Source organism: Osmia bicornis, chromosome 3 (genome assembly GCF_907164935.1).
Source record: "Osmia bicornis bicornis chromosome 3, iOsmBic2.1, whole genome shotgun sequence".
NCBI classification, from domain to species: domain Eukaryota; kingdom Metazoa; phylum Arthropoda; class Insecta; order Hymenoptera; family Megachilidae; genus Osmia; species Osmia bicornis.
Genome location: NC_060218.1, coordinates 1,061,960 through 1,085,210, shown reverse-complemented (window position 1 = coordinate 1,085,210; position 23,251 = coordinate 1,061,960). Strand labels below are relative to the sequence as shown.

Here is a 23,251-nt window from a genome sequence, read left to right as displayed (position 1 = left end):
AAAAAATGGTTTGATGATGGAGGATGTAGTGAATGATTCTGATCTAGTTTTCAATAACTCCATGTAGAGTATAATACCTTTATAAAATTCTGTAATCTCTATCAGCGTAATGATTACAATTTTCCAATTATACTTTAAAATTATCATAAACATTGTATGGTAAATCCGAATGATCTGTTGAAGCTTACCAATAAATTACCATTAAGGCCCGCCTACGAAGAACAAGGGGAAGGAAGAAATATATCCCAACAGAGAATTTTCTGCTATTACATAAATTCTTCATACAAATGGCTGCAGAACGATAGGCACAGGGTTACACGTGCACCGTTGTTAGTCAAGAATAACGTCCGGTTCGTGTGGTGCGTGTACGAAGAATTTCGTGCTACGATCGTGAAAAGTAAACCAAGCCGGGTCACGTACGGTCTTTATGCGAGAAGCCACTCACTGCTTCCTTTGGAATCACCAGACCTGTCAAAAGAGGAACCCCGAAGATTCTAGCTCGAGGAAAAAAAGGGGAACGATGATGCGTCTTTTCGCAGGGACGTGCTTCGCCCAGCCGATACCGGGTCACTTTCGACCTAAGCGACGTCTTTTCACGAAGAAGACCCGAGCTTTCGCTAAAGAACGAATTCTACGATCGTTGGGTGAATTTGAATTTCTCAAAGGCGAACGAAAATTGTTTAAAAGTAGAAAAGTAGGTCATCAATGGCCGAGGAATTTAAGGTATACTCTGTCGAATGAGAAAACGAATGCAATGTTAGAACCGTTCGAAAAGAGGGTCAGCGAGGCGTCGTTACTCTTCATCTACGGAACTTACGGCCTTTAATAGCGAAGACGGTAAAATATCGTGGCAGGATTTCTCAGAGTAGGTGAGGAGCGCGCGTTGAACCAAGAGCAAGGCGGTACCCAGCTATTATTTCGTCGGCCGTTGTGACAAACGATTACGCGACCGCACTTTCACGAAAACTAAGAAAACACTCTCGCTAAATCATAAGGAACCATTACCAGAGGCGCGTCCCCATCCCCTACTATAATACACACGAGGCAGGTTCAAGGACCACCGGATTCGTTTACCCTTTTTCCTCGTGACCTTTCCTCCCCGATTTGTCAAGTTCAAAGCATCCCTCCAGCCTGGTGTTTATCTTCCACCTAATGTTCCCTCTTTTTCCGCGCGCCGATGCCTCGGTCTGATGAATTTTTCAGAGCCAGCAAAGAAATCGTCCATCGGCCCGGAGTAATGGAAAGCTGCATCCTCCTCTCCATCGAAATCCTGAACACCGTAACGCACTCGCAGAGACACAAATGCGAGAGTATTTATCTACACGGTGTGTTAACGAAATATTCGTCTGGATTAAATTACGGATTTCCAACAGTCCCAAACCCACAAGTACCCCTGGTACTCGAAAAAAGAAATTATAATAAAAATGCCAGTAGAGCGAACGTGGTCTAGATAACAGAAGGTAAAGGGTTCGAGGTAGCCGAGCGCTGGCTCGCAAGAAAGAAGCAGATTTCACGTCCAGTTAACGCGTTCGAGTCTTTGGTAAGGTGGTTTATGCCAGTTTAACACGATTCACCGATAATTAAGGGGTCGTGGCCTCGTATCCACTTGGTCAGCTTGTTGGAGTCACGCGAACGTCACGTCACGCGAGCCGACGCGACGCGACGCGGCGTGGAAACAGTCCTCTGTGCAGACACCGATTGTCACGGCAGCCGGATCCTTAATTATCGTCTTCCACGGGGTGCGTGTCCCTTCGTGCTACGGGACAGCTTGGCCCAACGATGTCGTGCGTGAAAGGTTAAAAAAGAAAAAAGGAAAGAAACAATGGGTATGCACGGTTCGAAGCTGATCCTTCGTGAAGATAAAGTGACACCCACGCTTTCGACTGTCCACGATGCTGTCGTTTGGATTAAAAGGGGATACAACGTCCCGGGGCAACGTTTGACGAAGGAGCCACCACGGAAACATCCGTAATCTCGATGATAACCATGCTTGACGTGACGGGACAACTTTGCTTAACACCGGAACTGTTAATCAGCGTTAATCCCTCGGCTCTTTCGTTCTACGTATTCTCTGTTTACTCGGCAACGTCCTGACCGGAGTAGAACGTAGATTTTCTGGACAAACGTGTCCTAATGTACGGGGAGCGGTTTATTTGTCCAATTGTTCGGATAAACGAGGATAAAGAGGTATTAAGTGGTAAACAATTTCGATTAAATGTTCAAAAGGTGTTTAGAATTCAGGAGAATTTTGGCCATTTGTAATCTAGGGAATTTCGAATTTCTCATAAAATGTTTTTTATATGCCAATTTTGTAATAATATAAGTTAATGTACGAAACGTATTTTAACTCAGCTTTTAATTCAAAACTCAGATGCAAAGTATCCTAATTACATTGGTTAACGTTAAATTATCAAAGAGTCCATTACAATTTCATCAATCAATTTCGAACGGTTGAATACAAAGGAAAAAAGCTTGTGTGAGGTCACGAGCAGAATCCGTTTGATTTGTCCCGTTTCAAAGAAATCGTTTCACGTTGTAAAACCGTGTCATTTCAACCCTTGACTAGTAGATCAAGAAACGTTCTCAAAATGAATTCGCGAAAAAAGAAGTAGAGAATCGGCGAAGCGAAGTGATTCAATGGAAAAGAAACGATGTGAGCGGGAGGAAAAGGGTCGAGGGTTACTTTAGACACGTGCATACGGATAGAATAAAGTGGTTTCACTCGTATTAGCCTCCGTGTACGTTGCTCTAAAAATAACCTATCTATTTTACATTTCTCAGTACCAGAAAACAAAACTTTTCAATGTAAAACAATATCACATTTTTAGAATTTAGAATTTTTATCAAATTTTTAGAATTTAGAATGAAAATTTAGAATTTTTTAATATTTCAAATAATGTAAAAATTAGGAAAAGCTTTTAACCTGATTCTATCCATTTCCTCAGAATTCTCATAAATTTTTTTAAATTAAAATTTTCAACTTACATCCAACTTAATTAGTTTAAACTTTAAACACACAAAGACTTACCGCTACCACGAATGTGTTAATAATCCTTTTTACAAAGGTAAATCATCTTTTAAAGGTTAAGGAGTAGAAGGAAACTCGGGGATGTTTAAATATTTACTCTCACCTCGTTAAAATGTTTTAAAACTCAGCCTTTCGTTTCAACAAGGTCCACACCGGTCTGTCCGAAGTGTATTTATTTTCATCCGTTTCAGCGTTGTTTCCAAATCACGCAGAGGATGTTAACAAAGCTCTTTTATTTCCTCTGGCATTAATCGGCCTGCCACTCGGAGACGGAACGAGCAAAGGCAAACCATTTTCCTAATTGGTCGACAAACAACTTCCGATAACCGCTGGAGCATTGCTCCAATTCTTCTTTTTCTTATTCTCCTTCTGCTTCTTCTTCTACGGGACAGAGAAAAGCAAATAAAATAAAATAACGAAGAAAGTCTAGAATTAAAAAAAAAGGAAAGAAGGATTCTTTTAGTTTTCGTCTGGAGAATGGACGATTGTAACTTCGTATAGAATTTGTGTTCTAATGAGACGTTCTCGGTAAACATTCGACACAGGAGACGGTCAAACTTCACCAGATTTCTTTTTTTTATTTTTTATTTTTCATTTTAAGGCAGGAAATTCGTTTTCAGCGGAAACAATAAAGTGTATTCCTTGTCAATTCCGCATTACATCCGTTTCCGTTAATTCCGAAACGTTCTCCCTGTTGCAGAAACAGACTTTCGTATAATGGAAATTTCGGATAAGCTGCGAGCCGATAATCAGTACTTTACCTGGCAACACAACTTTTCTATTAAAATTATCGTAAGCCAAGTGAATCGAATTTCCCGGTTAACAGAAACCTGAAAATTTTGCCCTTTTTGGCAAAATTGAAAACAAGACGCATATTCACGTGATTAAAAAAAATGACATGTGTGTTGAAAAAGCTTTGATTATAAAGTGGGTCAACGGTGTACGGGTACATTTTCGCAGATGAAGTTCCAGTTCTTCTTTTTTTTTTTTTGTCTGTCGAGTTGCACGGTTTAAAATTGCGCGTCGAATGATACGAAAAGTGGGAGATTTATTTTTTGCAACCGCATCATATCTGCAACTCACTCGAGCCCTATCAAACTGTATCGTGTTATGCTAACGTTAACATTTTTCCTACCGTTCTTTCGTTCGGATTCACGTTTCAATGAAAACCTGCATTTTTCAACCCCGAAAGCTTCCCGGAATGAATGTAAAAAATGGGAATATCATTCTCTGGAAAGGAGGACAATTTTTTCATATTTTCTTGACCTCAAAACATAAACATAATAAGTTTTTTAACGTTCCGAAGAAGAATTAAATTAATATAAGAGATTTAGTAATAATAATAATAATAATAATACATGGAGATCTCTGTCTTCAAGGTAAGACATATGGGAAACAAGGCGAGCTCGAATCATAGCAACTCAGTTAATATAATAAACAATTGCCTTAACAAGGCAACAATGGAGTCGCAATATTGGTTATGGTTCCTTGCTAACGATAACTGACAGCGGTTTTATGAATACTCTTACATGTACCTTGAGACTGCGATTCATCCGGAGGATGCAGAGGATGTTTAAATAATAATTAATGTATCCAAAATTGACTTCGTCATGTATGAAAATATTTCCAAGAAATAACTTTGCGACGATGGATTATCCAACGGCTAATTTATTAGCAATCGTGACCAATTAATTTTCAAATTTACTAAAAATAAATATATTCAACTCCCTGTAATATTATTAATAAATAACAAAAATATAAATAAATATTACAGAACGGTTAGAGAAGTTGCAAGAATCAATGCTCGTACGTTATGGTCATTTCACGACGATGCTGGTCAAGAGGGTCCCGCTGTGTGCGGGCAGCATCGAAGAACCACGTGACATCCGGTCAGTGAAACGAGACGCCTCACCCACCTTCATTATCATGTGCGTAACGTTCAATGAGAAAACGTGTTTCTCTGTACACGCCCACGTGCACGCTAGCCGTTCCGCTGGGCTGTCGCGTGAATAAAAGGCGTCATTTTCTCGCGAGAAATTTAATTTCACTTTACTACTTCCATCGCACGAGCGTCGACTAAAAACGAGCCTGGTTTTGATCGCGGAAGTGCTTGGCCCATAGCAAGCAGTTGCACTTCGACGGCCACGCACCTTGCCCACACGCATTCGTACCTATGACCACCATGAAATTCGATGTCTATCGGTCGCATATTAATTGCATTTCTTTCTGGGGGGGAAAGTATTATTCATGAAGTGGATTCATAAGTGGATTCGTTGATTTAATAAAAAAAAGTATATATTTTGTTTCAACTTCAATAATCAAAAAAAGTAGATATTTCCAATATCAAAATTATTTTAAAAAAGTCAAGTAAGTTTTGAACGTTTCAATATTTTTACTTGTTGAAAAAAAAAAGAAAAGGAAAATAATCCATATAAGCGTTTAAGTTGAGAAACGTTTCGCCGAAGGTTATCTCTATGCTTTTCTTCCTTCTTCATCCCCTTCTTCGTCTGACCCCTTCGTCTTTACCTCATCCGCCGGCAGAGCTAGGGGAATGAAATAAATTCCGCGTTTCTGAGAAATTGGAGAGCCCCAAGGGTAGAAGACATTTTCTCTGGACCACCCCCTCCGGAAAACTCCTTATTCCGCGTCATCTGCTTTTCAATCAAGGTCGAGTATCGGTTCGGCCGAGATGAGAAGGTGAACTCGTCTCGAAGCCGACAGAAGGTTCCACGGCCACCTCGGTTCTACCTTTCAGATAAAGTTGATATCATCCTTGCAACATCCTCGTTTCAACGACCTTGCGCCTTGAAAAACCCCTTTTTATTATTTTCTTTTAATCTTTCGCTAGAAAAGATGACGCATTATGACTTTGAAAGATTTTCATTTCAGACGATGTTTTAATTTTCTTTCGGGAAGAAACGTTCCTTCGTATCGAACACCTTCGATGCTCCAATCAAAATGAAGTTACGCGTTCCCAACGAAAGAATGGAAACGAGGGCGGGATAAAACATTATTCGAGCACAATAACGTTTTGTCGCCGAGTCCCGTAGATACAAGTTCTGCGATTTCGCCCGAAGCGCGATAAGTTAAAGTTTCTTCTTTTTATTCCGGCCAGGTCCGAGTTTCTTTCCAAGTTTATACTTTCCTCCCCGTCTTCTTCTTGCTACCCAGGCAAGCCCTTGTTTCTACCACAATTTTAGATTCGGTTGATCGCCAGTCACGCATAACAAATGATTCTCCTTCGTGAAAAAAAGAACTTTTCTACGCCCTTTCTTCGATTTCGATCCCTCATCCGATATCGACCCGAGCCCGTAAGCGTCTAATAATTACCTCACAAATTCTATAATAAATAAGGTATTAAACTACCAATCCCGATATTGTCGTCCATTAAGATCTGAAAATTGACTGATTAACATGATTTATTTAGAAATTTTCCTGATAAATTTCGAAGCAAAGTCATTGAAAAGAATTCAAAGCTATTGCACTTCACTTTCAGAAAAATAGCATCTACCTATCCTTCCGGTCTGAAGGCACAGATCTCTCCGAAATTTCGTTCGCGCGATTGAATACAGATCCTTATCGAGGAAGACCCTCGGAAATTCTGGTTGGCAAAGAAAGGACGGGATGATCCATTTTCAGGTCGCGTTGCTAGAAGAATCCGAGCCTCTTGTCAGGCCAATAATTCCTGGCGGTTCGATTCAGCCAGAATCATCGTAGCCGACATTCCCCCTCGATAAAGTAATTCTCTGGATTTAACGAAGGGAGCACGAGTATTATTGGTAGTAGATCAACGATCAGAAATCAGAGAATCATCGCTGCTTTCTACGAATTTAATTCATAATGTTTGAAAAAACCTAATATCAAATTAAAATTATAAATCAATTTGCTTTCAATTGTCTCACCGAGTATATTTACCGAGGGGATTTGTTAGAAGAAAATCATCGTAGCTTCGCGCGTGCAGCTACCGAAAGTTTTGCGAAAGATTAAGCTGGCATTGATAAAAAAAAAAAAAAAGAAAGCAGGTGGTGTGTCCCGGAAACGGTAGAAGAAAGCGTCGAGGAAAGGAAAGCGTTTCCCCTACGGGTCTAAAATCCGGAATAAGAAGTTCCGGGCTGTTGGTAGGTGATAGCAGGCTGAACGTGAGACGGGGGAGAGGCAGAAGTAAGCGAAAAGCTGGGAAGAGAGGGGGAAGAGAAAAGCGAGATAAATCGAGCACCCGGGGCGACCAGATAAAAGTCACTAACAAGTAACAAAGGTTTCGCCTCTGGCTGAAGAGGGCGGAAGTGAGGTAGCAAGAGACGAAAGATTCGGCTACATATTGCTTCGAAGCATCTTCTTTCGTCCTTCCAGGCTTTTGTTCCTTCGGACTCGGACCAACCCTGAAGCACGATGGAGCTTCAATTGTTTCTTCTTCGCCACTGACTCACCTTCCTCGAAAATCTCTGGCCAAGGTTACCCGATCGACCATCATCGGTCCCTCGTGTTCGTCCAACGATGTTAGAACAATCTTACCACCCTTTTACACTCTTTCCGATGTGACTGCTGCTCGTAAGCTTCACTTTATTGCGTCGTCCTCGGGTAATGCTTGTTCTTCTGATCTCTGGTGAAATAGGTACATCATTTTTGAATAATTAGAAGGTTGAAAATAACTTACTATAACATTCAAAATCAAATTTTCACCATGGTTTGGTAATATCTGATACATAAATTATGTTCGGTAACTTAAGAATTTAACCCTAACCACCTACTCAGAGATTCAGAAGGAACACCTCTTTTTACATTGAAGAAAAAGAGATTAGCTTCAGCTCTTCCTCGTCACCAGATTCAATCAAACCAAAAAAGCAATCTCTTTCTTCCATTGAATGGAACACAGGGATTTATTCGTCTTCTCCGTTTCGAAGTCACCTTTTTAGCGATGACAGTGATTTATAATCTGTCTTTGAGGGCCAAAAATCAAAGCTTTTGTGCGAAAATTCCATCTACCCATCAAAGACTAATCAGGGGAACTTAATAGATTACTTGAATTGTTTCCCACTCATTAATGTTAGTCACCAAATGATGCTAATTCCATTTAAAACATATTTCTTTTTGAATTTGCTTGAATATTTAAAACTCACTCATAAAAATTCAGGGGTTTCGTAAAAGTTGACAAAAGATAAAGTTAATTTTGACATTACTTTGTTTCAGGTAAGTGGAACAGGAAATATTATTCTATCGTCCCATTACTTCTGATACAGTAAGTAGCAGTCAAAGTAGTAGCGAGTTCTACGAAATGATAATTTCCGAAATTAACATGAATATACAAAACTGAGAAAATATTATTTTCAAAAAGTAAGTTCTAAAGTACTTAAGGACTACGAACGTACTTAAAGTACTGTAAGTACTGTAAGGACTAAAATGTCTTGAGAAAATTGGACATAGTACACGATACCTTCCAAGTATTATAACTACTTGTGGAGCCTCACTTCACCTAGCCATTTTCTCTAAGGAAGCCTATCACGATGTATAGTACCAAGCATCTTAGGTTTCCTTCATGAAAATGGCGAAAAGGAGTAATTTTCATAGTCCAGGAGTAAATTTAAAAATTCCTTTCTCCGAATTTAATTCTAATCTTCCTAAAATTGTCAAGTTTCAAAGTACAAATTCTTAACTTTGAAAAAAATATTGGTAATTAAATAAATATTAAATAAAATTTTCGGAAGTAACAATTTTCCACGCGAGGACGAATAATCGAAAGACGTTTCCAATGACCGTAACGCTTCCGGAAGCGAAAGGCAAGGAATTTTTGGCGCGATTTCCGGGTTACGTGGATCGGATTCCAGAGAAGGTCACGGGAAGCCGAGAATTCTCGCAATATCCGGCTAACGCTCTCGCAGATCGTCGCGATTACCGAATTCAAACGAGGATTTCTCACCTGTATGCGAAAAGGAGATGACGAAGAGAAAAATGGAAATGGAAAGGAAAGCAGAGACGGAGAGGCGTACAAAAGAATGAATCGGCTCTCGCTTTCTCGAATGACAAATGGAGACCGCAAGATTGCGCCTGCGACATCCAATTAGCCCGACCTTCACCCTCTCTTCTACTTTTTTCTCTCCTCCTCCTACACCTATAACCTTCGTTTCGTCCATGCCTTGCTATGTCAGGTGCAGGACACAACGGTTTGCGGATTCATCCTGCGAAACGGTTCTACCGTCGCCTTCTTCTGTTGACATTTAATCAACAAAAGTCCAAACTATTGTTCCACTCGGATTCACACATCGACTGTTATCACGATCTTTGGCTTTGTTCTTATTCTTCTCGTCCGGTGTTTATCGATTTACCCCCCTCGTGCTAACTGAGCCGGCAACGAACGTGCGTGAAATTCCTATGGACCGCGATGCTTTCAGACTCGTCTTTTTTAATTTCTTCGGAAAGAGAAACCAGGTTTGCTAACTTCTGTTAATATGGGATAAACCAGTAACCGTTATCACTTTAATCCATCAATACACAAAGCTGTGTTCTGCAAATATTTTGTTATCATTTCTATTAATTATTTATTATCATGAGTATTGCAGTGATTACAACATTTAAGTTTTGGCAATTTTTGTCAAATCAAAAGTTGACTTAAAATTTCTAAAGTTATATTTTTTCTGAGTAGATATACCCACTTAACAATTATTTATTTATTTCTTTTATTTAATTGTAGTATTGTCTGTCTTTTGGTTAATTGAAAAAATATCTTGAAACTATAATTTTGGGAATGGAGATCTTATACGTAGGAAAGTTAGGTTGAAATCCTTGTACCATTATATCCCCTTCGTCCAAATGTTTATCCTCCCTCGCATTTCCACTCTCAGCTATTTCTCTAGATTCCGGTGATTAATCGTGGTGAATTAATATCTCGTTGCTTCGAGACACCGCGCAGACAAAGAGAGAGATTATTTCCTGCCAGCGGTTTAGTAATTGTGACGAGAGACGAGGCTTTTTCGGCCTCGTTGTGCTGAATGCCAGCTGAGAATTCGCCTTTAGAAAACGTCGTTCGCGATGATCGAGAAACACCCGAAGAAATATTTGAAACGTCGGCTAAAGATAAATTCAAACTTTTCTCCGAAACGTGTTCGAGGATGCAATAAATATTAACTGTTAGAAATTTAATACAAATGTTTAATATAAATTATATTAAGCGCTATTGAAAAACATACAAGGAACACTCTTTGAGTGCTTGATTTTCAACGCTGTGAGTTCTCTCACACGGTATCGCGTATTCCATTTTCAATAAAATCTTTGTAAATTCCTCCACAAAGTCCGTTAGAGAATATTTTCTTTTAACCGAGGATTTTATGGCGAGAGAAAGTGGCCTGGGTTTGAGTAAATTTTCGCTTGTTTATCAAATTTATTTGATCGCTTGAAACATCGGGGATTAAAAAATTCATTACCGTTATGGGTGTGCGTTTGTTATACAACGTTCTCGAGGTTGCGCTAGAATCGCTCTATTTATTTTATAGCGTCATGGGTTCTTTTTTATTGGATAATTATGCAAACTGCAGCGAAGCCAGGTTCAGTGCTGCTGCTTCAGCCAGTATTTTTTACTTTCATCGTAGAATCAAACTTTCTTTCATAGTATCGTGGGATGTGTTTGATAAAATTTACCTTCAATGTGTGTAAATGATTAATTTTTAGAAATTCCTTTTGCATTCCTTTTTAAATTTTTTATTTAATGTTAATCTTGTAAATATTTTTCTTTGTTTAATCAAAATTATGGAACATTTATAGAAGTTTTTCTACGTTAAACAATTTTTCGTTACATGAAATGTTTGAAATTGTATTAAATAGAAATAATAATTCTAAAGAGAGTAGACTTTTCAACTGAAAAGTCTTGAATCTTGGCGCTAGTAATAACAGGACATGTGCGCATGCGTAATTGATTGCGGTATACATGCGCATGCGTTAGTGCCTTGAGTGCACGTGCGCGTGCGCAATTGATTACGGTACGTCTACGCATGCGTCGGTACCTTTGGCGCAACTACGCGTGCACGAACAATAGAAAGGGAATGCGACTTTCGTATTCTTTCTTCTAATTCGCAATAACGTTCAATAAAATTTCATAACAAACTTAAATAGTAGCATAGATTTGAAATAAGATAACGTATATTGTCACCTACTCTAAATTGTCCTTTAAATATTTTTCACATTAGCAGCTTATGCTACTCCCCGCAGAATCCTTGTTAGTTGTTTCAACGAGTTTAGTATGCAAATTGGCATAAAGGGTATATGCGCGTGGGATGTAACTCAAGTGCGGACACGCGAATAATGAGGGGTACGTTTTACCCTCGGGGGTAATATGTTTTACATTCAAGCCGCTTATGCATCCCACTCGATCCGAAAAATCGTCTCTACACGCGAAAGGTATTAACAGTTAAATTTCAGAATGCTTTGTCTTCCCCTTGCTTTTCCTAGAACCACATGCAGATGTACTACGTTGTTTAATGAAATTACTCATAGAATGAAACTACGTACATAAATGCATTTACGCGGTTACAAATTAACTGAAATTTAGTTTATTTTATTTAAGCTCCTTACTGCATTATACATATAAGGATTAACAGAGGATTGTAAGAAAAATGTGCGCTTTAATTATGACTGCAAGATATTTTTGAAAATTTATAGTCATCGCTATGAGTCCTAGCTTATCCTGCTTCCTACCTAGTTACGCCACTGGTCTCAAAGATCAATTATCCCAGATACTAGAATGCAATAACCAACCAGTGGTCCTTGCTGCGGATAATCGTCTCATAATTCACATATCCAGCGTCATTATTATTCATATTTCGAATGAGAACACGGTATGCGGAGGCAAATTGCCAAGCCAAGCCTGGCAAATACCAGGTTTGGTCTACGCTACGGGGAAGTTTAGCTTTCCATCGGGCATTATGTAACGCTCTGTAGCTTATTTACAGTGGCACTGTGAAAAGAGTGTGTTTACTTTAGAAGTTAATAACGCGTTAGGCGAAACCGAGAACACGTTTCCTTGTTAAAACGGACAAACCACTGTGAACTTTTCTAATCTTAAAATTTATTTTCCAGCATTTAGGTATAACTTCTGATTGAAATAAAAATGAAAAAGAACTCGGTTTGATTTATCAGATTAATAATGAGTGTAATTGGTCGAATGGTCAAGTATTTTATCGCGTCAATTAATTCTCAATTACACACTGGAATGCGTTCACGGCCAGTCGATCATTCTTTACCACGCACCCCATAGGTTTGCGGGGGTGGTCGATGGCCAGAAAAAGAACAGAAGGGATTTGAACGATCACGCGAGGCCCGTAAACGGTTATCGCATCATTCAACCGGAAGTTCATTCCTGGTGGCCGGAAAAAATAGTCGGATACGTGTGTCCCTGTAATTATGCTTCGTAAAATTCAGCAGTTTTCTTGCGTGTCAGCTGGCCGGCCAGATTGGATCGTTCCTACGTGGGATGAGAGCAGACGTAAAATTTAAATCCCTTTTGAAAGCCGGCAAGGATTTTCAGGGGGTTACATGTAATTTTCCTTTTAACTAACCGCAATTTTAACTGCTGGGGTGACTTACCGTTGGCTGGAAATTTTAACTTGAATCCTTGAATCAAGGATTTAAATATTTCAAATTATAGTAGCTTAAATATTTAAAGCTCTTGCAAATTAAATATATTTAGAATGAAACTAACCAATTGGCACTTAAATTTGCGCGTCACTGTTAACAGTTGAATTAACAAAATCTACTTCTCAATTTCCCTCAAGGAATAGTCTTGGATTCAGTTCCTGTCACCATGGGTAACAATTTATTCATGGTATAATCCAAGTTATCGACAGGAGAAAAATTTACGCCTCGCAGGAGGGATATGCAGGATGCATCGAAAATGTAGAATAAAATTTTCCACACGGTAGAAAGAACACCTATGAATTTAAAAAGTTACACGATTGTACAGGACGGCTAAACGAGTGCCATTTTTACAAATCAAATTGTCAGTACCGTATGAATGTCTTCTTTCCTACGTATCCTATGTGTCGAAACGTCTTCTTCCTTCTGATCCGTCTTCGACATTCCAGTTTCTCAGGGAAGAGATCGATCGGAAACGTTTCCGGAATCGAGAGAAACAGGATGCAGAGGGAGCGGTGGTGTCCCCGCGTGTCAAATGAAAATATGTCAGTGCCACTCGGTGGCAAGCGAAATCCGGATGCGGTAGCATGGCTCATCAGCATGCGAAAACTTTGTTATTTGTTTGAACACGTTCAATTATGCATGCGCAATATGCTGACGGTTTTCAAGGGTGCTGAAAGTGGGAGTTTGGACGGATGGTCAAGGGAGGGGGAGGGGGGAAGACACACAGTTAGAGAAGAGGATACGATCGTTCTATCGAAGGGGTGCTTTCATTCGACGCGGTTGAAATAACCATCAAGCGTGAATCGTAGTTGTCGATAAAAACGTAGAATGTTGAAATTTTCTGATTTAGGAATTTAGAAATTTCAAATTTTCAAATTGAGAAATTAACTACCCACGACTGCCCTCTCGCGGGCGCAGTTACCCATAATGGCATCTACCACAACATCCCTCGTTAAAATTCACCGGGTATCTGCAGAAATCCCATACATCCCAGGATTCTCATGGTAATCCATCCGTTCCTTCGAAAGTTGATCCGAAACTTGTATCGAGTAACGTATGAAGTTCAAAAACCGTATCAGTGGAAAATTATAATTCAGCGTTGCACGCGCGGCAAACTTGCCGCCTTGTTAACCGGCACCTTGTTAACTGGGTCATCCTCGGTGGAGGGAGGGGTAGCGAAGTATTCCAGATTATTTCCTTACTGTTCCAGCAGGTGGATGGAAGGCAAGAGAGAATAAGAAAAGGAGTAGGAAAGGTCGCTTCGGCATTCCACGGAGTCCGGTGAAGAATTCGATATGCCGGGGATGACGGCGAGGTGGCCGGGTAAAAGCGAGGCTAGGAATCCCGAAACTCGGTCACCTGGTTTCCAATTGACCGGCTTCGGCCCACCCTCTCGATTCCAACGGCAAAACCGAGCTCGCATTATGCGAACTTCCTGCGGATTAGTTGTCGTCAAGTTTAATATTTTGCCTGCTGATTCCCGTACCCACGTACGGCCAATCCTAGTTTCGCTACTCCTGTTTGCAGATTTCCAGCAAATACACGGTCTGACCAAGTTTCAACGCTATTGGCCAAATTATAAACAAGAGGAGTACGAGTTTACCATGGTTAAATTTCGATAAAAGGGGGATGCACAGATTCGTTGTAAGGGGTAAGAATACCCTGGAGGCCTCGGAATGATAGCCAACTTTTACGACAGTTTACAAACTTTACATTTGTGATTTAAAAAATTAAATTCTGGTCCTTCGAAATTTCAGTTTCGTATCCTGGCAGTTTGAATTGAAAATTTTTAAAATTAAAAAATCAGAACTTTACAAATTTTGAAAGTTAATTTTCTAAATTAATTGGAGTGTCATTTTGTACACGAAGCCTAGTCAGTGAAAACCCCTCCAGTATCGCTATACATTAAATAACTATAAATTGAGTGTAAACCATAGTTGGAAATGGACGTGGTGCCAAACATCGAAATATCTAGCAATTTATCGTGCTGGTGTCAGTCTCAATATCCCAAGTTTTTTCGCTGTCTAGGCTAGAGCTGCGACGCCTGGCGTCTCTGGCTTCCGTCTGGAACGTCATGCGAGCTCTCTTATTAAAGGTGGCGATTTATCGCTAGTAATAACGGGTGTGCGGTCTGGTGGTGCACGGCCAGCGAATGTCTCCCAGAGAGAGCATTGCAGAGGAACGAAGTGGCACGAACGCCATTCTTGGGAGGGTTTCAAGGTGGCGAAAAGTAAAGGGAGGTTTATTCATGGCCGCCCCTTACACGTATGTATGTATACATATATGTATGTATGCACGTGGTGCAATGGGCCGTGAAACGTGCTGCCTCCGTTGAATTAACAATATTCCCGGACATTTTCGGATACGTTCGCGGTCGTTACAAACATGGCAGAGAGACTGTAACGAGCAGCAGGATTGATTAACCATGGCGTGGAACAAGTCTACTTCTGCCAGCTTCGAGCAAACGAGTCAACGTCCCGATCCCTCGGCGAAGGATCAGCCGAGGCTTAATTACCGTTGATTAATAGCTTCTTCGATGGATTGTCGGCTCACGAGCTACCTCCGCGTAGATCTACTACGATTCTTCTTCGAGACTGTTTTACAGGCTGATTTTCCGGCTACTGCTTAAAATAAAACCCCACGGGACGGGGGAGACGACACTGATAGGGGGTAGTTAAGATCACATGCTTCTGACTGGGTAAAAGAGTAACAGGCAATTACCCACGTGAGAGCAAGTGATGTACATTCCTAGGAATCGATGAGTGCTCAATTTCACAATTTCAGAAATTTATATCTGAAATCAGAAGATTCAAAATTTAAAAACTTTATTACTATTATTCCTAAACTTGAAAATTTAATATTTTTTAATTTATAAATGAAAGTTTGAAAGTAGGGTAACTTAAAAATTCATGAATTTAAATATTCAGTATTTCTCATTATTTATTAGTTGAATGTTTAAAATGGTAAAATGGTTAATATCCGCTTGGATGGAGTTCATTAGATCCCAGAAATTTGTTACCAATACAGCTTCCATTTTTCAATTCTACAGCTTTTCATACTTGAACGATCATAATGATTATTGAAAAGCTATAGAAGAATTTGTTTTTCGCATTGAATTACTCCAAAAGCCCCATTTTTCCTTTTCAGGGCTACTTTTTTTTCTTCTCATTGCGCTGTCATTATCCTGGACGAGTGAAATCGGTGTCACATCTTCGATCAGTGTCCTCGACTCATCGCTGTCGCTATGAATGACACGTTTCCGGTGATGCTCTTCAATTAAACGTCCTTTAAAATCTCATTTAATACCAATATTCATTCGGAAGATGTTCTTTAATACCAGGTTGAAATAGGGTCATGACGGGTGACACGATGAAAATAAATGAACTATTATTTTACACGAATGAAAATTTAGAGTGCCGATAGGTTCTCTAAAGAAAATGGCCATGTTGAATAAAATTTTTCCTAGTCATTTCCTAGTCATTTCTTCGAAACGAAATTAAAACGTAATTATATTAGACGACCAAGAAAAAAACAGCAATTTCTGTAACTCAAAAAATTTACTTCAAATTATCCGGCACTTTTCTCGAGCCAAGTCTTTGATAAATCGGCAACAGGAAACGTATCAAACGAGAAGGGAAATGACTTAGCTGTAATCGTTCATTTCTCAGCGTGAACCTCGTCGAGACTCTCTGCCGTAGCACTGAAATAGATTATAAACGTAACGTTTCAGTCGCCATAAATATTCACCGTTAAGTCGGCTCTTTTAAAGCAAAGGTTTTAAGCGGCTCTTTCGCGAACTGCGCTGATCTAATTGGGATAAGACGGATTTTTCTACCAGCTGGCCCTTAATTGGTCCGCCATCATTACGGGTGGTCTTGTGGTTCTAATTACTTTAACTGTACTCAACGACTTTTAGGTATATCGTTCTTAAATGATTTTTATTGCTTCTGAATAATTCAACAACAAAAAATCGAAAACGTATTTTGAAAAAATTTGGAAATTTTATTACTGCCGACTTTTACAAAATGTGTATAGAGGCATAATCATAGCACGCAAAATATTAAATTTTAACAATTATACCAAAGGAATTATATTTTCTGCGGGTGCGCAAGTTGGAAATTTTGTTCAAATTCGAGCGAAACTTTGAAAGTTCTTCCAGCACATGAAGTTCGAGTACCCGTTTTGAGACCTGATACTCAATTACATTCTATTATAATAATGTAATAATGTCGGCTCCCAAATTGAGATTATTCGGGTACCAGTCCCAAAAGTAGAGGTACTAGAATAAATTTATGCTCGGGTACCCGAATTTTTAGTGTTTTCTAATATTGTCTAGTATTTTCATAAATTTCATAGATCTCTTTTTGGACAATAATTAACAATTATGTAACACTATTAATGGGTGTTACTAAGTTCTAGTTGTCCGAGATCTTGGAGCTTCATTGTCGAAACCATTCAGCTCATAATTCCAATGTTGAATCTCACCAGATGCATACAAACCAAATACAACGCATGCAGATATTTGAGAAATAATTACGGTCCACATGACGTACTGCCATCGCTGCATAGTGTGCTGTATCATAAAGATAACGAATTCCCTTTAATTCGTGTAATCGGAATTGTCTTGATATGTGAGCATAAAAATGGTGGCACATCGAAAGCATAAATTCTCAAGAATGCACCTTTAAGAACGCATTAGAGACAGTAAAGAAGTAAAATACTGTTTTATCAGTGACTTGGGTTAACTTAAGTTTAATTTATAAGTTCTTGCTTTTGCAATTTATTACCTAACGTTTAGAAGTTATCTATGGAAGAATTAATACTAAAATCTTATGAAAATCAGACTTCTCTCAAATTTTCCTTAGGGTTTAAGGCTTAAACCTTGAATGAAATAAGTTTGGTACAGGTAGATATTCGAAGATTGTTTGTTACTTACTCCTTGTTCAGTAAGGGCACCAACCAATGCTGGCAAGATGAATGCTGAGATCGTTCCAGGAGTGTTTGTGATTCCCATTAGAATTCCTGCGTAATTCGGGGCTAGGTCGTTACTATTAGCGATATGCCCGATGAAGAGTACACCGCACAGTACTATGCTCAGTACTAATAGTATAGTTGATCCTGTGCGATTACAACCAATGTATGCGATCATAAAGAGACAGAAACTTGATGGAACGCAACCTGCAAAACAAACATAAACAATTCAATCGATATACTTTGACAACTAATATATCAGCCACTTAGAATTAAAAGGATGCAAGTGAAATTTTTACATTAAAAACAAAAATAGTTAGTCGAATCGTTAAATATAATATTGTAAATAAACACAAAAATGTCACTTGCATCCCTTTAGTTTTATGATATTTTTTACTGTTATCCCAGAAAATAAAAAATATTGTGTACATTTTGTATTCCATTTAATCCTTTCTAAAAGTGAAAAATCCTAGGTATTCTAAATCTATTTTTTAAATAAATTTTCATCAACGTCGATACCTTCCATCTAGGTTAAATCCAGAAACGATGGATGGATTATAAATACCATACAATTTTTTTACTTTCCAGTATAACAATAAAAATCTTTCCATTTATCCTGAGAGAAAAATCAAAGGGCGAGCTTGTCAGCAAGATGTGAACTGGCACCCAAGCGAATTAAAAATTCTAAAATTTCTGAGTTTGAAAATTCCAATTATTTTGAAAATCTATACTTCCGAATTGTTTTAAAATAACAACATAATCAAGCTCACTTATAAAGACCGCAATTTTCCGTCCAAAAGTTTGTGACCAATATCCTTTCTGCTTTCCCCAATCTATCAGTTTTCCAATCGACGGATTCACCAGAACGTTCAACAGATAAGGTGCGCAACTAATGGCGGAGTTCTGTATAATCAAATTATTGTCTCATAAAACCGTCAACGATCCTAAAATCACAGTAGCAGACTGCAGCTTACCGATTTAATATCAAATCGGAGTATCTTGTTCATGTACAAGGGCAATTGCGTGAGCAAAAAGTACCAACCAAAGTTTCCAAAGGTATTAGTGTAAATCAGCGCCCAGAATGGCACCGATGTGAATATGCTTTTCCACGGTACCTGCGTTTCCGACGAGCCAGGAGCTCTGTGACCGTAAGAGCTCACGATCAGCTGTCGTTCCGTTTCGGTTATGTATTTCTGCGATTCCGGATTGTCGGCGAAGAAGAAATAGAACACAACGCACCAGATTAACGGCAAAGAGCCGTGAATGTAAAACACCGCTTCCCAGCCTATGGAAGCTAGGATCATACCGGAAGAGAAGATGGAGACCACGGTTCCCAGTGACGTGCCGGCGTAAATGATACCGATCCACATTGATTTCTCTTCGTCTATCATCCATTTCGCGACTAATACGTTTACCACGGGAAGATTGGCAGCGCTCATAAGACCCGTTAAGAATCTTAATATGTAGAGTAGGACCAATACGTTGGCTGTTAGTGGCACGAGCAGAGTCAATACTGCGTTCGACACCACGCAGATTAGCAGGACGCTCTTTGTGTGGAAGCTGTGCAAAGATGACGAAGATTGAGAAGGTTGGTGGAGACATTGTTAGGCTTTGGTTTCGTAGTTAATTCGAGGGTTGTGAATTCAAAATTCTCCTGAAAATGTTTTTTTTTTTTTCATTCTCTCATTTCTTCTGTTTCCCTATATTTTTTATATATTTTTTCCCTTGTCAAAAGTTAGGAAAAAATTTACATTTGAAATTTTTATAATGAGAATGACGTCAGCTGTTCAGTAGATTTTAGTCTACTCGGAAAATGTTAAATTTTCAAAACTCTCTTGACCACGTATTTTTTCCTTTTTTTTCTATTTTCTTTTATTTTTATCAAAATTGATTAAAAATCAAAAGAAGCTTTCCAAGTTTGTAATTATTCATAAAAATTGCATTGAATTTCATGGTTAAACATTTTATGAAATACAATTTAAAATAACACATGTATGATAGTAATGATATTCAAAGGGTCGAAATTGTTGCGTGTCAAACGAACACTTATCACGGACCTACACGTTACACGACAGTACACCTCATAAACGATTATTACTGCTACCGACCTTCATTATCTTATTAAATAACGCTCTGTCAACATCACTGATAACAGCAGTCTCGTTTCATTATTGACGAAAAAAAAGAACACTTCGTAACTGAACTTCTCATACATATAGATGTATCTCGAAGATAATGCACGTGAAAATTATTTCACTAATTATATCGGGTGTCCCTAGTTATTCATACATTCTTGATTGTTTTATGATTTATAAAAAATGCTTCTGCATCGAGGGAAAATTATTTTATTTTGGATGTTAATTAAATTACCGTTCACTCACCGATCAGCAAAGTATCCTGACGGAGCCATACCCACAAGATACCCAGCAAAGTAAATGCTGATAACTAAACCTTGCTCGGTAGTAGACCAATCGAATGGACCGTCTATATCTACGCTTACAGAATCTTTATCTTCAAAAATGCATTCTGGCAGCACTTGTTCAATTTCATGTTCACCATTCTTCTTAGCTTTAACCATGCCAACAATGGCGGTAGCAATGTTCACTTTTAGTCCATAAATGATCATATTCGCGATGCAGAGCATTATGGCGAACAGGTATCTTACAATTATCTCTGCGAAATATAATTCACCTATTATTTTATTCTGACCTTTCTTTCATTAATTCCTGATTAAAAAAACATTATTCTTATCTTTTATTAATGCAGTTCATTTTTATAATGCAAAAGAATAATTTTTAACGAATATCGCAGCGTAAAGATTAGATGAACGTTTGTGGGTCTCGCGAATGTTCGGAATAGCAATTATACTTGAAATTTCGCGGAACAACGTAGAAACTGTGAACCATTAAAACGTTATCCAGGGAAAGTTAACCGGCGCACAATTTTGACACTCGTGAATATTTAAGCATGCAAATTTGCATGAACAGTACGAAAGAATAAAGAATTATTGCCTGCTCACCCATTTTTCCCTTTTAACGTTAGCGTTTAGATGTCAAATCTGTTCTTCTTCGTTCGTCGCGTTGATAACCATTCTATGCTTTAAATCCGCGGCCTGATATGTCAGTATCCGCTCGCGTGTTCGACTGACGACTATCGAAATATCGTTTCATTATTCCTTCTTAAGCAGATATCTTCAACGAATCGCAGACTATTTGGCAGGAAATAAAATTTATCGCACGTGGTGGTATCGTTTGTTTTCAAAACTGTCATATCAATAATTGTGGCCTGGATTCAAACACTTTTTACTTGAAATGAAAAACACAAAATATGAATTTATTTCGAAATTATTTGTTTGCCAAATATACGATTATTTGCCATAATAATACAAAATAATACTTTTAATACGACTCAATATTTAATATTTTATTAATTTTTTAAAGCAATTCACGTTATTATTAATTTATAAGTATCGGATGTACAAAATTAATTTTATATTACAAAACAAAATGAAAGTAAAAATTTATTTTTAAAATATTAAAATAAACGTTACTGTTATCGATGGTCCTGTTTAAAATTAAAACAAGTGATATTGATTTATTAAGATTCGAGGCAATATTAAATATTTCATAATGGACTTAATAATTATACAGGAATATAGATACATAGACCTATAAAACACATGAATATACTCTATTTATAATTTCTTCTTTTTTCTCTAATCATATTTCGTTTTCGAATTTAATTGAGCGTTTAACCATTATTCTTGTTTTAATTAATGACAGTATTGTTCTTATCTAACGTCTGCAGCGGTGTTTGAAGAAGTATCGATTGCTTAAAAGTTTTTACTGTGCGACATCAACCTGTTGAACGTTTCCACTGTATATATGTTACATTTCCATCGTGTTTTATATGAACCCACTACCATTAGCGATTCTCATCAACGAATAAATCCATAAATATTGAATAAACACACATGTCTGCACGCGTGTGTAAATTTAACTTTCTTAACCGATTTAATGCTGCTCTGAAAACCATTCTTCAGAATATTATTGAGAATATTTTCTAACAGTATTTTTATATTTTAATTTTCTTATCAATTAGAAAATATTAGAAAGTAGCCCCATAATGGTGTCATTAATCAAGTGCAGCTGAAAACATAAAATATCAAACAAGAAGAATAGAATGACGAATACAACACTTTGCATTTCCATGAGCTTCCTATAGCACGGGTTGTTTGTCGGTGCTCGTTGACCCGAGAAACCGCAGCTTTCTAGGGTCACGCGTGTCTCCAAAGCTTGAAGCGTGTTTGACAAACGCGCACCTGTAACGACCGATCGATTCCTTTTAACGTCGGCTCCTTTCACGTCACGGCCAAACGACAAGCGTAACGAAACGTTTCGTAGAGAACTGGAAGACTTGTCTTCAGCGTGTGTTGCTGCGAGGTGAATGCTCTCATGTATCAGCGCGGAATCCAGCGGAGAAAATGCGTACCCTCGACGCGTTAGAAGTGAAAGAAAAAAGGAAGGAAGCCGAAGAATAAAATTGTAAAAAGACGAGGAAGCACAGAGGCTATGACCGATTAGGCAGGTTTGAAAAAGACCTAGGATGAAACCGGTCTGAGATTCTCTGGAATCCACCCATTGTTGGTCAGCCACTTTTCCTTAGGTCAGAATGTAAACACACGGAACACTTGAAAAGAGCTACTCGAAATAGAATCAGTCAAAGGCTGACACTTCTCGACGGAGGAATACCAATTAGCTGCTGGAAGTTCGTGCTGCTAACAAGCCTGATGCTCTCTTAACGTCCGTAGGACCACCTACCGTGAAAGTAAAGCGATACAAAGAGAAACTTTTGTTGTTTTTCTTTTTTTTTTTTTAAACTCTTACTTGTTCCATATCCGACGACGACTAATTATAGGAGACGTTCATTCGTTCGTTAGTTTCTTCTTCGCTACCGAAATTGTTCCAAGATATTTGTACAATTATAGCCTTCTGATTCAGAAAATTCATTTATCACGAGAAGTACTGTCTTTCAGATTTGTCAATAGTCAAAGAATTTGATCCAACTAACATGGCTGCTTCCAAGTCAGTGAATTAAAAAATTTTTAAGTAGAGAAATTTCAAATTTTCAAATTGACAAATTGTTATAGTTCTGGTTGACAAGAAAAAGGATTTCAGTTCCTGTTTCCATGTAAATACATGGTATCTACTAGCGGATCATCAATATGTATGTAAGCCGACGTTCGTCGAGGCTTCGTCGTCCGGCTTAGCCGAGGGGTAGCTTCTTCGAGCGATAAGAATGGAGGGAGGGAATATCATAATACCCGTAAGCCATGGGACATATTAAGAGGATCATATCGTTCGCGTCTAAAATCCATAAGAAGCTTCGGTTTGATCCGAAAGGCGAGAAGGTTGCGAGTGAACAGAACCTTGACAGTGAGCGTCCAGCTGACGTCTCGACGCCTCTAATGCGATCAATGGTGTCCGTTCTATCTTCTTCAGTTAAGGGTGATTCAATTAACCCTTAACACTCTCTGGACTGGTCATATAACTTGAGTGTGTATTTCGTAGGTTGAAGTCATTGAAAAAAAGGGAAAGAAGAATCTATGCTCGAGAAATATTATTAATTTTT

The 23,251-nt window shown here is 38.5% G+C and overlaps 1 protein-coding gene across 1 annotated transcript; it reads right to left on the bottom strand.

Moving 5' to 3' along the window:
* Nucleotides 1–16,919: 16,919 nt before the first annotated feature.
* LOC114872651 (sialin-like) lies at nucleotides 16,920–20,730 on the bottom strand. The gene is made up of 6 exons (XM_029180068.2): nucleotides 20,640–20,730; nucleotides 20,002–20,293; nucleotides 18,595–19,180; nucleotides 18,391–18,523; nucleotides 17,586–17,827; nucleotides 16,920–17,222 (listed from the first exon to the last, which is right to left on the bottom strand). The coding sequence occupies exons 1-6, from the start codon at nucleotides 20,641–20,643 to the stop codon at nucleotides 17,058–17,060; spliced, it is 1,422 nt and encodes a 473-aa protein (XP_029035901.1). The 5' UTR covers nucleotides 20,644–20,730; the 3' UTR covers nucleotides 16,920–17,057.
* Between the last annotated feature and the right edge of the window lie 2,521 nt (nucleotides 20,731–23,251).

What these genes read in the sequence shown, in the direction of transcription:
- LOC114872651 (XM_029180068.2), bottom strand. An exon ending in TCAGGATACTTTGCTGATCG is followed by an intron (nt 19,181 to 20,001) that starts GTGAGTGAACGG and finishes ATCTTTGCACAG; the next exon opens with CTTCCACACAAAGAGCGTCC. An exon ending in GAAAATTGCGGTCTTTATAA is followed by an intron (nt 17,828 to 18,390) that starts GTGAGCTTGATT and finishes TTTGTTTTGCAG; the next exon opens with GTTGCGTTCCATCAAGTTTC.